The sequence below is a fragment of the Quercus robur genome, chromosome 8 (genome assembly GCF_932294415.1).
Source record: "Quercus robur chromosome 8, dhQueRobu3.1, whole genome shotgun sequence".
Lineage (NCBI taxonomy): Eukaryota > Viridiplantae > Streptophyta > Magnoliopsida > Fagales > Fagaceae > Quercus > Quercus robur.
In genome coordinates, this window is record NC_065541.1 from 7431510 (window position 1) to 7445701 (window position 14192).

The 14192-nt window shown below is 30.9% G+C and overlaps 1 protein-coding gene across 1 annotated transcript; it reads right to left on the bottom strand.

Annotated features, from left to right (window-relative positions):
• Positions 1–3678: 3678 nt before the first annotated feature.
• Positions 3679–5306, bottom strand: LOC126695774 (uncharacterized). The gene is made up of 2 exons (XM_050392591.1): positions 5256–5306; positions 3679–4212 (listed from the first exon to the last, which is right to left on the bottom strand). Exons 1-2 carry the CDS (start codon positions 5304–5306, stop codon positions 3679–3681), a joined length of 585 nt encoding a protein of 194 aa, XP_050248548.1.
• Between the last annotated feature and the right edge of the window lie 8886 nt (positions 5307–14192).

Below are 14192 nucleotides of genomic sequence, written 5' to 3' on the forward strand. Positions count from 1 at the left end.
AAGTTAAAAGCAGAATTAACAATATCATTCAATTTAGCATAGAATTCATCGAAAGATTCATCATTAGACATCCTAATGCTTTCAAATTTAGAAGTCAATTTGCTGCAATTTATTGATTTTGATAGCTTTTGTGCCTTCATGCACAGTCTGGAGGATATTCCAAGCAGTATGAGCAACCTCAACATTAGAGATTCTCTTAAATTCCTCCATAGAAACAGCGTTAAAGATCGCATTCATAGCCTTGCTATTAAACGCAGCTGCTTCTTTTTGAGAAGTTTCCCACTCACTAACAGGAGTAGTGGGCTTCTCCCATTCGTATTCAACGGAGTTCTACACTCTCTCATCAATGGATTTCAGGAATGCTTTCATCCTTACTTTCCAATAAGCATAATTATTCCCATCAAAGTGAGGAGGAATAATTAGAGAGTGTCCGCGTTCCATGACAACAGGAGTCAAGGATCAGCTCAGTGATCAAAGGATCAACAACAAAAGAGCTCCCCGCTCTGATACCACTTGATAGTTTTTAGACCCCTTAAACAATTGAGTTAACCTAGGTAATTAGCCAAGTTGTTACCTAGTCCAATTAAACAAGTCTAGGTTATCACAAAAACAAAGATCAAATCATGCAAAGTAGCGGAAAATAAATAACACAAGATATGATCACCCAGGAAACCAAACCGGTAAAAACCTGGGGAGAATTTGACTTAGCTATCCTCAAGGTAAACTTGAATCCACTATCTTGAAAGAATCGAAGTTCATACAATAAGACTTATAAGCCCCTACGCTCGACTTCTTATTGTTACCCACTAGTAGAACTTACTGACATGACCACGTGCAAACTCCGAATCCACGGACTCCTTCTTTCTTGGATTCACCACCAGATACAAGCACACCCGCTTATGTTTTCTTTAAACTTCAATGGCAGCAACTGAATTGATCATCAAGGTGTAGATAAATCTTCTCCTTGAAAACTCTAAGTTTGTGTAAAGGAAAGCTCCTCTAGATCTCACAAGAGATTTACGCAAACCGCAATTATGAGCAACACTAAAACGTGGCTAGGGTTTGCCTTTTATACTTAGGACAAATAAGAAACCCTAAAAACCTTTTAAAAACAACTAGGGCTGAGTTGGACAAATCTGTAGAAAATCATTCTGCCTGAGCTTCGATCGATCAAGCCTGTCTTTCGATCGATCGATCCAGGCCGAAAGGCACAATGCTTTTTTGCTTTAACTCGATTCCAACTTTACATAAATGCACAACTTTGAGCTAGACTAAAACACTTCTAAACACATTGTTTTGATCATGGTTTGCCAACAATACAAATTAGAGTTCTAAATACATAAAATCCTAAGACTTTAGAACCTAACAAATTCTTACCTAAGCTCACAACAATAGCAATAGTTCATGTTCCTTCGGGGTGTGCATTGCGCATTGTCTAGGAAATGGAATATAATCTCTATAAAAATGCAAAAATAAGTCACATAATTCTCACACACATTTCCACAAACATGTAAAATGCAACAAATGGGAGATCTAGTATCATACAGCTTTTAATAAGAAAACAAACATGGGAAATCCAAAATCTGAGACACAATAACAAACACACACAAAAGCTATAAATAAAAGAAGCCATTCATTGTTGCTCTTTTAATCACAATATCTATCACTCTCTATCTATAAACACACTTGGACATATAAAATAAAAATAAAAATAAAAATAAAAATAAAAATAAAGAAAAATTAAAGAAATAGAAAAAGAAAAATATTTCGTTGAAACTTTGAATCAAATATGTAGTTTTGATGTAAAATTTTCTGGTTGCTACCAATCAAATATATGTACTCTCTCTCTCTCTCTCTTATTTTTCTTTTTTCTTTTTTCTCCTGAGAATCCTCTATTTGTGTACTAAAAAAAAATAAATAAATAAATAAAGGTATGGTGAATACTGTAGCAAATAGCAATATATATACCCTGTGTTATTAAGTGCTCGTTTGTTTCCACGTTTTGAGCCCAAAAAGGGCTTTTTGAAAAAAGCCAGGCCTAAAATTGCGTTTGGTTAAGCCCAAAACGCAACTTTTCGATAAAAGTTGCGTTTTGGGCATAGGCCAAAAACGCGGACTAAACGCAGAAAATTTATGGACCTCTGAGGGTCCATAAATGAAAACGCACACTGCGTGTTTGATGGGTTGCCGTTGCTGATGATGGAATTACGGAAATACCCATGAAATTAATCAGTTCTCTCAACGCCTAACCTCACGCCCCTCATCTCATCTCTCTGCTACAGAACAAACACAACAATCTTTCTCTCAAACATCTCTAAACTCAAGCATAATCAAATTATCAGGATACAAACTCAAAAACACAGTTTTAAAATTAATCAAATCATAACAATAAAAGCAAAAAAAAAAAAAAAAAAAAAAAAAAAAGACAAAGTACAGAAGCCAGCTGACCCATCTGGACTGGGTTGGGGATGAAGATGAGCAACAGCACGAAGATGAGAGCTCCTTGGAATGTTCTTGAATGAGGGAGAAAAGGAAAATTTTCTTATCACAGGGAGAGTTTTGGAATCAAGTTAAAAAAAAAAAAAAAAAAAGAGAGAGAGAGGGAGCTGAAGAAAGAAAGAGCTCCTGGAACGTTCTGAATGAGGGAGAAAAGGAGAGTAAAAGAGGGGGTAGAGATAGTGGACAGTGTGTGGAGGAGAAAAAAAAAAGAAAAAGAAATAAAACGTATGGTTGAAAGTGAAATGAAGAAAAGAAAAATAATATAAAAAATAAAAAATCCTAATTGAGAAATGCTACTGTAATATTGTCACAATATTTTCACAATAAATTTTAAGTAACAGATTGTTATTAGTTAATATTGGTTAGTAAAAAAATAATTTCAGTTGTGGGTTCAAATTAGAACTAGTAACAACTTTCCACATAAATTTTGTTGTGAAAATATTGCGGAAAATGTTGTGAACGTAACACTTCTCATAATAAATTTTACACAGTAATTTGTTATTAGTTCTCATTTGAACCTACTAATGACATTATTATTTTTCTTATCTACCATTAACAACTTGTCATATAGACTTTATTGTGAAATTTCTTATCTACCATTCACTTATATATATATATCTTATCCTTTTTGGTAATTTATAACTCAAACTTTCATTTTTATAAGTGCTAGCCAAACACTCAGCTTTTTCAAAAAGCACTTTTTAACAGTTTTTACCAAACACTCAGCTTTTTTAAAATGCACTTTTTCATTATGCAATTTTTGAAAACCCCACTTTTTCATTATGCACTTTTACAAAAAGCTGAACCAAACTCACCCATATGAAAAGCTGCAATCTAAACGACTGGTCGTATTTGGTTTTGTCTGTTCACATTTCACGACAAGTCGCTTACGATATAGCTTCTGTCGTTTATGTTGAGAAGATATTATGCTGCAAGTCGTCAAGTGTTTCTGTTGTAAATAGCTGTAGTTTAATGTTCAGTTATATTAGTGGCCATGTGTCATTCTGTATTCGCTCTTTTAGTTGGTGGTGGTAGTTGCTTCTTTTCATTTTTTTTTTTTTTTTTTTTTTTGAGATAACCGCCCTGAAGGCAGAACTTTATTTAAAGAAACTAAAGAAATGACAAAGCGTCATAAATAACTAGAGAAGCTTTATCTTCAGGAATGGTGTCAAACTAGACCTATAGCTCACAGCTAGACTTAGAGCGTCTAGCTAGATGATGGACAACTTGATTGCCTGATCTTTTAACATGATTGAAAGAACTAAAGTGAAAGTCCCTAACTAACACAAGAATATCCTCAATGACATGACCATACTCGGGGTTGCTAACATCTTCCATACAAATGGCTTTAATAAGAACCTCTGCATCACCTTCAAAGATACAGTCCAGTGCAGAAATTTCTTTTGCGAACTCCAAAGCCCTTCGACAAGCTAAGGCTTCAACCGTAGCTGCAAAGAAAGGGATAGGGACTCGTTGAGACAAAGCAGCTCGGACTGAACCCAAAGTGTTTCGGACCACAATGCCAAAACCTGCAGAATCCAATTCCTTGAAAAGTGCTGCATCAAAATTAATTTTGGCAAGAGGCCGAATAGGGGGAGTCCAACGCACTGTTCTATTTCTGGGCATAGCAGCTCGGGGTTGAGGGACTTGGGCATCTAGGAAGTCCGAGAGCAGGTCCTTTGCTTTGTCCCTGATCCGATGCAGCTCCACCCCCTGCTCTTTAAGTCTGACAGAGCTGTGTCTTTAAATATAAACAACAGACTTAATTATCAAAATTTGATAGAATTATAGTTTTTTTATTTTTTTATTTTTGAGAATCGATAGATAGAATGATAGAATTATAGTTAAACAATTAAATTTACAATTTTATAATAGTTTAAATTTCAAAGATAATTGATAATTTAATATGGTATAAAAAAAATGTCATGTTAACAGATACTCTTAAGACAGTTGTTAATAAACTATTTTAGGAAAGTTTTTAGCATCAATATCATGTGAAATAAAAAAAAATTAGAAAAATTAATTACTTTATCATTTTCCCATAAATTTTTTCTTAAAAAAATTCAGATCCTCTAGATTTTCTAGGGTGCTTTACCAAATAAATTTCCTTAAATCTTAACCATTCTTTAGTGATTTACTGATTTAGATGTTGCCACGTTAACATTCCACTAACAATAATCTTAATTGTTTTGTTTGCAATATTATTTTATTATTTTAAGAATGTTGTTAGTAGAATGCTAACATGGCTTAATCTAGACCATTAAATCATAAAAAAGTTGTTAAGATTTAAAGAAATTTATTAGTAGAATACCTTAGGAAATCTAGAGAATCTAAATCCTTCTTAAAATAGTTCCTAAACCAAAACCCTTAAGGCATTCATTAACATTTCAAAAAAAAAAAAAAGAAAAAGATTCTTAAACTTTTAGAACAATAATTAATTAAACATAATATAAGAATATAAAATCCACAATTTTGGGAAAAATTAGTAATTTAACCAATATTTCAAGCAATTCCTCTTTGCTTCCAATACTTGAACAATTTATCTTCTTTAGTCATAAGTTATAACATTTAGTGCTTATTTGGCACTTTTTATTAAATGGCAAAACATTTATAGTTGAGCACTCTCTATTAACATTTAGTTGAGCACTCTCTAAATAGAGAGTGCTCCATTCAAACAAGCATTAAATGGCAAAACATATATTAATGTTGCATATTCTACAAGCTTATTATTCTAACCAGAAATTTGTTACACTCACCTTGGAGTACTCTCTAAATTCAGCAATTTCTTCTTTGTCTAGATCTTTCATTGATAGAAGAAAAACGGCAAAGAAAGGTGAGAATCTCAAACAATGAAAGATCTAGACGGAGAAGAAGTTGCTGAATTTATAGAGTGCGCCAAGGTCAGGGCAAGAAATTTCTGGTTAGAATAATAATCTTGTAGAATACGCAACATTAATATATGCTATTTGGCCACCTATTTTCTTTAATTTTTCTGTGTCACTGCTTACCAGCAAGCTGTTGGACAAGTTGATGACGATGTTGTACGTTCTCAGTTCTCTACTAAGCATCAAAGAAAATTGTGAGCCATAACTTGCGGCTGTCCAGGATTAGATCTTGTTTGTATGTATCACAGTACTGTTTGCTTCTTTATAGAACTCTGTTTAGACTGTATTAGGATCATTTCTATTTGGAATTTGGTAGGTTAGATTAAATATAATAAATAAATCTAAAAGTGTATCCAGTATCATGCCATTTAAAATTTTGAATGAAAGATCACTTTGTGTATTATTAAGTTTATGAAATAAGTCTTAACCATGAAATATATCTCCATTTCAAATCAACATTGCTGATAGCTTAATTTGATGAGGTGGGTACTTAGACTCTTCTCTATGTGTATCTAATCTAGAAATTAAAAAAAAAAAAAAAAAAAAAAAAGTAATCATGAAAATATTGACTAGAATATAACGTAAGGTGTGATTGTATATAAGTGAAGAGTGATCCTTGATCCAACCAATCTATATAAATCTAAAAGTTGAAGTGTAGCATTTATTGTTGCTACGTTCCAGTTAAGTCACATCAACATCTATTTTCAGCTTCTAGTTGAGCTTGGTTGTGGGTAGGGATGTGCATAAGTCAGATTGGATTAGGTTGAAGAGTTTTTTCAATCCAACCCATTATGGTTAGGTTGTAAACAATCAACCCAACCCAACCCATCGTGGGTCTTTGTAGGTGGATATTTCATGTGTTGTTAGATTGGGGATGATGGGATTGTTCAGGTTGAAGCCTTGAAGTGTTGTGGTCATACAAAATGAAAGAATAGAAAAATTAAAATTAAAAAAAAAAAAAAAAGAGAAAAAAAGGAATCGAATATAACATGAAGAGTTTTTATTTTTTGGATGGAAATGACATAGAGAGCTTTAGTGAGTGAATAAATAAAATAAAAAATAAAAAAGTAGGTAATCTAAATAGAAAAAAGAGTTTCTAGAAAACATAATGCTTTAAAATGAGATGAAAGACAAGTAGTAGTCCTGTGGATTTAAGATTCACTTAGGTGTTGTGGTCTTGTTGGTGGGCATTTGGTCTATTGACAGATTGGAGGTGATGGTGTGGTTGAGGGTCCGGTGTTATCTTGTGGTGGTGATGGTGGGGGAAAACATTACCCTTTGAGAAGAAGAAAAATGGAAGAATTAAAAAAAAAAAATGGAATAGAAATTAAAATATATAGATTGCTAGTGAGTGTATAAAAAAGAAAAAAAAAAAGTAGGTAATTAAAAAAAAAAAAAAAACTTTGTAGAAAACATTTCGCTTGAATTTTTTTTTTTTTTTTTTTTTTTTTTTTTTTCAGTTCTTTAGGAATGCTCTAAAATGGGATAGAAGACTTAGTGAATACTAGCCTCATCACACATGCTCCACACGTGCAATAAGGCTATTTTTTTATTTAATTTTAAGTTTAATGTCATAATTTTCAATTTAAATTTATTTATTGTTAGTAAGGTTACACGAAAGAGATCTTTAATAAGCTATTTATATAGGATTTTGAAAATGAGTAAATCACTGGGTTTAGTATGTGCTAATTTTTAGAATAAAATGTATTAGATGTGCCTGAGATATATTTAAATGAGAAATGATATGTCCACAATATTTTTATAACAAATCCTAAGTGACAGATTGTTACCGGTTGTTATTTTTGGGGCAAATGTAATTTTAGTGTTAGGTTCAAATTTGAACAATAACAAATAACCACCTATGATTTGTTGTGAAAATGTTGTAAAGATGTTGTAAACGTAGCATCTAATTTGTAGGAAAATAGTTTCTTGGATAGTTTTTTTTTTTTTTTTTTTTTTTTTCATTTTGAATTTTGTTGAATTATAATTTTAACCCCATTTTTTATTTTTAAGGATAAGGATTATCTAATTAGATTAAGGGTTTTTTTTAACATTTTTTGAAGTCATAACTAACTTTCTAAATCCTTTTAATATATAGAGATATAATTTAGTAGTTAAACATTTTCTACTAATTACTTTGATATCTTTGAAAAGTATCACTAAAATTTCTCATGATCTAGAGTCAAAGTTGGGGTTTTTTTAGGCCTAAGGCTATAATGAATTTTTTTTTTTTTGTGATATTTTATTGACAGTTTTTTTTTTGTTAAATTTTATTTATTACTAGTTAAAAATTAAAAATGTAAGCAAATAAGTGACAGAAAATTCGCTTAAAATAAAATTCATAGTAGATTTTTTAACATCAGTAGCATGTTACACTGTGAGAGTCAAGTATTTTGTGCATTACTTTCCCAAAAAGGATGCAAGTTACACTGTTAGAGTCAAGGCTCCAAAATCACATGGCGGATTCTCTTATTCTGGGACTCTTAATTGATTCTTTTGTTAAAGGAGTAAGGTTAAAATGCAAGTAACATGTGTCAAGTCTTGGTAACTCAATTCTCCTTTTCCATTTTTCCAATGAAAATAAATCTACCAACTTCTCCAAATGCAAGTTACAGATTCAAGTATTCATAGCCTTTTCGCTTGAATTTTTGTTCAGTTCTTTGGGAATGCTCTAAAATGGGATGAAAGTGAATATTTAATTTAGTAGTCATAAATATTTTTGAGAAAACATATCTAGCTTCTTTTGTATTATACCAATTGGGTTTTCTTGTTTCGGTGTTAGCTTTTCTATGTCGTCTTTCTTATCATCTTTTCTATATGTCATAGTTATAGGTCTTTCATCAATTATTTCTGTCATATCATCTTTTCCCTTTGCTATGTGCATAGAACTATATTCTTTCTGTTCTGTCAAAGTTGTTTTTTATGTCGTCTTTAAGTCATTTCTCTTATCATCTTTTGTATATGTTATGTTTATAGATATGTCAGCACTTATTAAGCTACTCTTTTGTCTATTATGCCAACTATCTATCATGGTCTTTACTGAAGGTGTACTATGATGGGGTTCCAAGTCTCTTTCTTTTTCTAAAGGTGAGTCTAAAGACTTCATCTTTTCAAACAAGTCTATTAAACTATTATTTTTACTTTCTATTTTAGTGTATGTCATTAGTCTATCAATTGATTCTAAAGCTTTTAACTTATTATTAACTAATTCTAAAAGAGTATTACTCTGTCTGTCAGTATGTCGGCTACTTTTATATTCTGTACTCCAATTATTATGTTCTGTGTTACCATTATACCAATTATTATTTGTATTACTATTATAATTATAATCTTCTATATCACTATCATTATCAAAATTAGAATCCGTTTCATAACTATCCATGTTACCATTTAACCAATTATTGTCTATATCTCTTATGTTATAATTTTCATCATAATCATCTATATCATCATAGTCCATGTTTCTTATTAGTGTATGGCTAGCCTAAGTGTGAACCAGTCAGAGTCAGTTTTTTTTTTTTTTGGTTACATTTTATTTATTACTGGTTAAAAATGTAAACAAATAAGTAACAGCAAATTCGCTTAAAATAAAACTCATAGTGGATTTTTTAACATCAATAGTTGGGGAGCTCATACCTTATTTCTCTATTTTAGATTTTGTGGAGTAGTAGGTTTACCGTTGAGGTGGTTTGTGTACATTGGACAGACCAGAAGTTAGAAGCTGCAGAAAAGAATGAAGGCTAGACGACAAGTAGCTTAAGCAGTTTTGATAAAAGCTAAATGTAGTTTAACCTTGGTTAGTGAACTCGTGAGCAGCACGTGTGTGATTAGTTGTACACTGTATTTAGTTAGTTAGAAGTTAGTTATGCTTATCTGTTAGTTTTTGCCTCTCTTTGCTTGTATATAAACATCCGTGTAATCGTTATTTTCCAAGTTAATGAGAACTCACTTTTAACCAAATCTTCATAGTGTAAGAAGAGTATTACAATTTGCATTAATAAATTTTTTTTTTTTTTTGGGTGGAGAGTTTGCTTTAGTGAAAGTAGGAAACCAATTTGGTTTTGGAGTTATAGATCACTGCACAAAGAAATCAGGTCTTAGTTGTATTATAATACATTAGCCGACTTTGTTAGTATATATTTACTATGTTAGGGCTTGAATTGTATTGTGTGAGAAATTGTAGTGTTATAAGACTATTGTATAAGAGATTTGGGGTTCAATCTCCACCTACATCAAAAACTAATTGATGTCTTAATTTGATAATAAAAAACTATCATCAGAAGTGGATACTAGAGGTTGAAACTCTCTTTTTTTTTTAAAAAAAAAAGGCTATAATACTTTTTTTTTGGTGATATTTTATTTACAGTTTTTTTTTAATACATTTTATTTATTATTGGTTTAAAATGTAAACAAACAAGTAACGGCAAATTCGCTTAAAATATAATTCATAGTGATTTTTTAACATCACTAGCATGTTACACTATTAGAGTCAAGTCTTTTGTGCATTACTTTCCCAGAAAAGCTGCAAGTTACACTGTTAGAGTCAAGTCTCTGAAATCACATGGCAGATTTTCATATTCTGGGACCCTTAATTGACTTTTTTGTTAAAAGAGTAAGGGTAAAATGCAAGTAACTTGTGCCAAGTCTTGGTAACTCGATTCTCCTTTTCCATTTTTCCAAAGAAAATAAATCTACCAACTTGTCCAAAAGTAGCAAGTTACAGATTCAACACACATCTAGTAATATTTGTCTTTGTGTTTGACATTTGGAAAAGCAGATCTTAAAATTGATGTTTGAAAATTCAATAGTGGAGGTCATACATTTATGTAATAGAGACACATATTTTTTATGAATTAATATGATCATTTAGTCTTGACCGGCCCCCTAAAGATAATTTTGTAATTCCGTCCCTTGACGACAAGACAACCAATTTGGAAATTTTTGATGATGTTCCTAATCCCAATTCTTGTGTGTCCTAATTTGGATTTTTTTATTTTTTTATTTTATATGATTGTTTATATGTGCGCGATTGTTTTTCATTAATCTTTACTTATTGTGCAGTGTGCATGTCATATATTCTTCAGAACGTATGAAATGAACATGCTTAAAAAATAGATGTGGCGCTGTAGTTAAATTGAAGATGCACAAAATATGAGCTGAATAGATTAAATTTCAGTTTCTAAGAAAATACAAAGTTGGGTCAGTTAGAAATCTAAAGTTGATTGATTTACATAGTGATAAAGACATTTTACATCTAGATTGATGATGAAACCAATGACAAAAGTGATTTGTGAATTAGCATTGGTTATTTGCTATGAGGTAGGATTTTTGTGGGGGCTCACATGTGAGTGAGAGGGATGTCTCATATACCTGCATATGAAAGTATCACAATTGTGAGTAGTAGCGGTCTTTGAGTTTTGTTGTGGGTCAGAGGGGGCTTGGCTATAAACGTGAGGTTGATGATGTTTGGCTTTCAAGTAGGTCACTATCAGTTTTGATTTTGGGAGTGCTGCCGTCAATTGTTTGGCTAAAAGAGTTTATAGTTATATTCTACCCATGAATAGTCTCGATACTAAATTTGGGCACAAAAGTCATCAAATACCTAATTTTCCCAATAGGATCAGAAATTTTTCTTTGGGGGGCCAATTTTTAGGACGACACCGACATTTAAGACCAAAACACACATACACACAGTGTTACATGGTTATGTATGTATTTGTTATTTACTAGAAAGTATGAGTAACTTAATAAATTAAGAATTTTAATTGTATAACATTGTATTAGAATCACCTAAGAATTTTCATTTATTTATTTTTTACAAAAGTAATGAATTTAAGTGGGACTTTTATAAAATTTGTATAATCTATTTGTAATCTTGTTATTTTTTAATTGAATTAGAAACACTTAAGAATTTTTTTTTTTTTTTTTTTTTTTTTTTGAAGAATCTAGACTTAATGAAATGGAAAAATTGCCTTTTGTATCACTCATGAACGGATTTTTTTTAGTTGGACAAAGTATGGGTATGGAAATTTTACTACCAACTAGAATTTCATTAGTAGATGGTGACTGTAGATAAAGATTTATTACCCAGAAAAAAAAAAAAAAAAAAAAAAAAAAAAAAAAAAAGACTTTTGATCCAGACAATCCAAAATAACCTAAAGTCCTCTATACATAAAAAAAGTCAAGTACATTGTCGGAAGAGATTTCCAATAGCTGAAATCTTTGAACAACTTGTTTTCCAAAACAATACTCTTCGGTTTGGACTTTGGACCAATGCAAAGTCTCTCACATAATATCCACAAAAACATAAATATCACATTAATTAATTTAATCTATCTTTTAAGGTCGAAAGGAAAATAAAAATAGCTGAAGATTTTTTAATAATTTAAAAAGAAAAAGAAAAACACGCGGATAGAAAAATCAACTTTGACTTTGACTGCTCTTTTTCAGTCTCATTTTGGACTATCCTCTTGTGTGTATGACTCTGCTAGAAAATCATTTACTCTCTAACATAGATTAAGAAAAATTAAAGATTGTATCTAACATTAATTATTAATCAATAAATTTAGAAATACACTCGATCTCGCACATAAATAACGAGTCTCTCTTTTTTTTTTTGGTCCACACTGGGCCCTTAAGAAATATCAGCAGTTACCAAAGGGACAAATGTCCTCCGGAATGTCTTCAATAACGTGTCTCTATTTGTTAGTAAACTTATTTATTTATTTATTTTTTGAGAATGTATTTGTTAGTAAAAATTGTATATGACTTCTAGCCATGATATAAGTTCATAAATTAAAATCAATCTTTCTAATTAATTCAAACAATATACTCTAAACAATAGTATATATGACTTTCTAATATTAATTAGAAAGTCATATACAATTAGTAAAAATTTGTTTCTAAAAAAAAAAAAAAAGTAAAAATTTCTATGCATGGATAGAAATTTTTGGTCGCTATATTTATTTACTTATTTATGGGGAAAGTTAATCAAGTAGTACGTAATAAAGTTGGAGTTTTTTTCAAAAAACAAATTACAAACTTAAATATATAATCTAGCTCAAAGTTATTCTCAAAATAAAATAAAAATAAATAAAAAGCTCAAAGTTGAGAGGGGTGATTCAGCTAAGCTTGATAGTTTGAAGGCAAGTGCATCCCATTCTCCATGGTTTAGTTTCGATTTTTGCTCAAAAAGTAAAATAAAATAAAATAATCTTAATGATTTAATACTCAAATTGACTAACTTAATTGTGAGAGCATTTTTTGCTTCAAGGAAACTCATGTACTGCTAGGCAATTTTTGCCTGTCCTACATTAGAAAGATAGCTTTCCTCTTTCTATGTTATAAGGGATGAACCAATGAGAAAGAGTAACCAAAATAGTGGTATTCTTTCTCATTGGTTCATCCCTTATAAGGTAGAAAAAGGAAAGCTATCTTTCCAATGTGGGACAAGCTCCTTTTTATTGTGGGAGCATTTTTTGCTTCAAGGCAAGGCAATCAAGCCAAAAAAACCGAAGCCAAAGGCAAAAATTCTTGAGTACCTACATCAATTATTACACCCAGTACCTACATCAAAAAATCCTCCTAAAATGCAAGTCCAGAATTTTCTGTTTTGTATGCACCCAGGAATTTGGCTAATTATAAAATTTAGGAGGAGATTCAGGGTTGAAAATTTCTTAAAAATTCAACAAACATCATAATAATATGCAAGTATTCAACTTGTTCTTTTCAAAACATAGAAAATCATTCAGATTAACATATTTTGTAGCAAAAAACTCCTAATTATTTAACGAATTTATAGGATAACCTGAAAATTTGTAGAGATTCATTATTTGTGATACTGGTCGGAAGAGATTCATTATTTGTGAATTATTATGGAAAAGTAGTGAGCTTTATAAATCTTTGTGGGATATTGAGAGTATTTTATTTGAAACCACTAAACAATATGTTGTGTAGTTTAATTATTTTAAACCTATATATAAGCTCCTTATGTTTTATCCTTCTGTGAGATGTTAGTGATTACCCAGCTTGCATGGTACCTTAGTCTTTGTGACATTGGTATCTAAGCAGCCATCTATATGACTGTTATGAGTTTTGTTTATAAGATGACTATTGAGTTTCATATATGTGATGTTTATTGTGTCCATGTGGGGGCTAATAAGTTCTATCTGTGTGACAGCAATTGACAAGACCTTGGGTTGGATTATTTTCCTGTTTAGGATTAATGTTGCTGTGGTTCACAGCATGTACTATGAAATTTCATGAACTTTTTTCTGAAAATGCTTTATGCAGTATTATTTCAATTATTTTTGCCACATTATCAATGAAATTTGTTATGCAAAACTTACCTAGAGAATCCAAATTATAACATATTTTGTAAAAATGCAACTAGAAAAATATTTTTTCAAGTCAAGAGTATTGCTTTATATATATTGATCAATAATTAGTGGTGAGAGATTTGAACACTGCATGCATGTCTCTGTTGAAAATATCAAAAAATATCAATTAGTTAAGTTACAAGACTCTTAGCAAGTTGAGAGCATTGTCGAGCAAGCTAAAGAGAGTCTATTTGTCTTCAATCTCATGCATGATCAGTGGATGCGAATTAGCGGATCTAGATGGTCTGAAACAACGTAAAGTCTTCAATTACGAAGTCATGGTGCATTGTTAGGAGAAATTTGCAATGGCCAAAATCTTCGTGCAACTTTCTTTCCAAACAAAGAATATAATAATTTAAGATAAGTTTCAAGTCTTCATGGCTAGCTTCCATTCAAAGAGAAATGGTCTAAAGAATAAATACTATATACA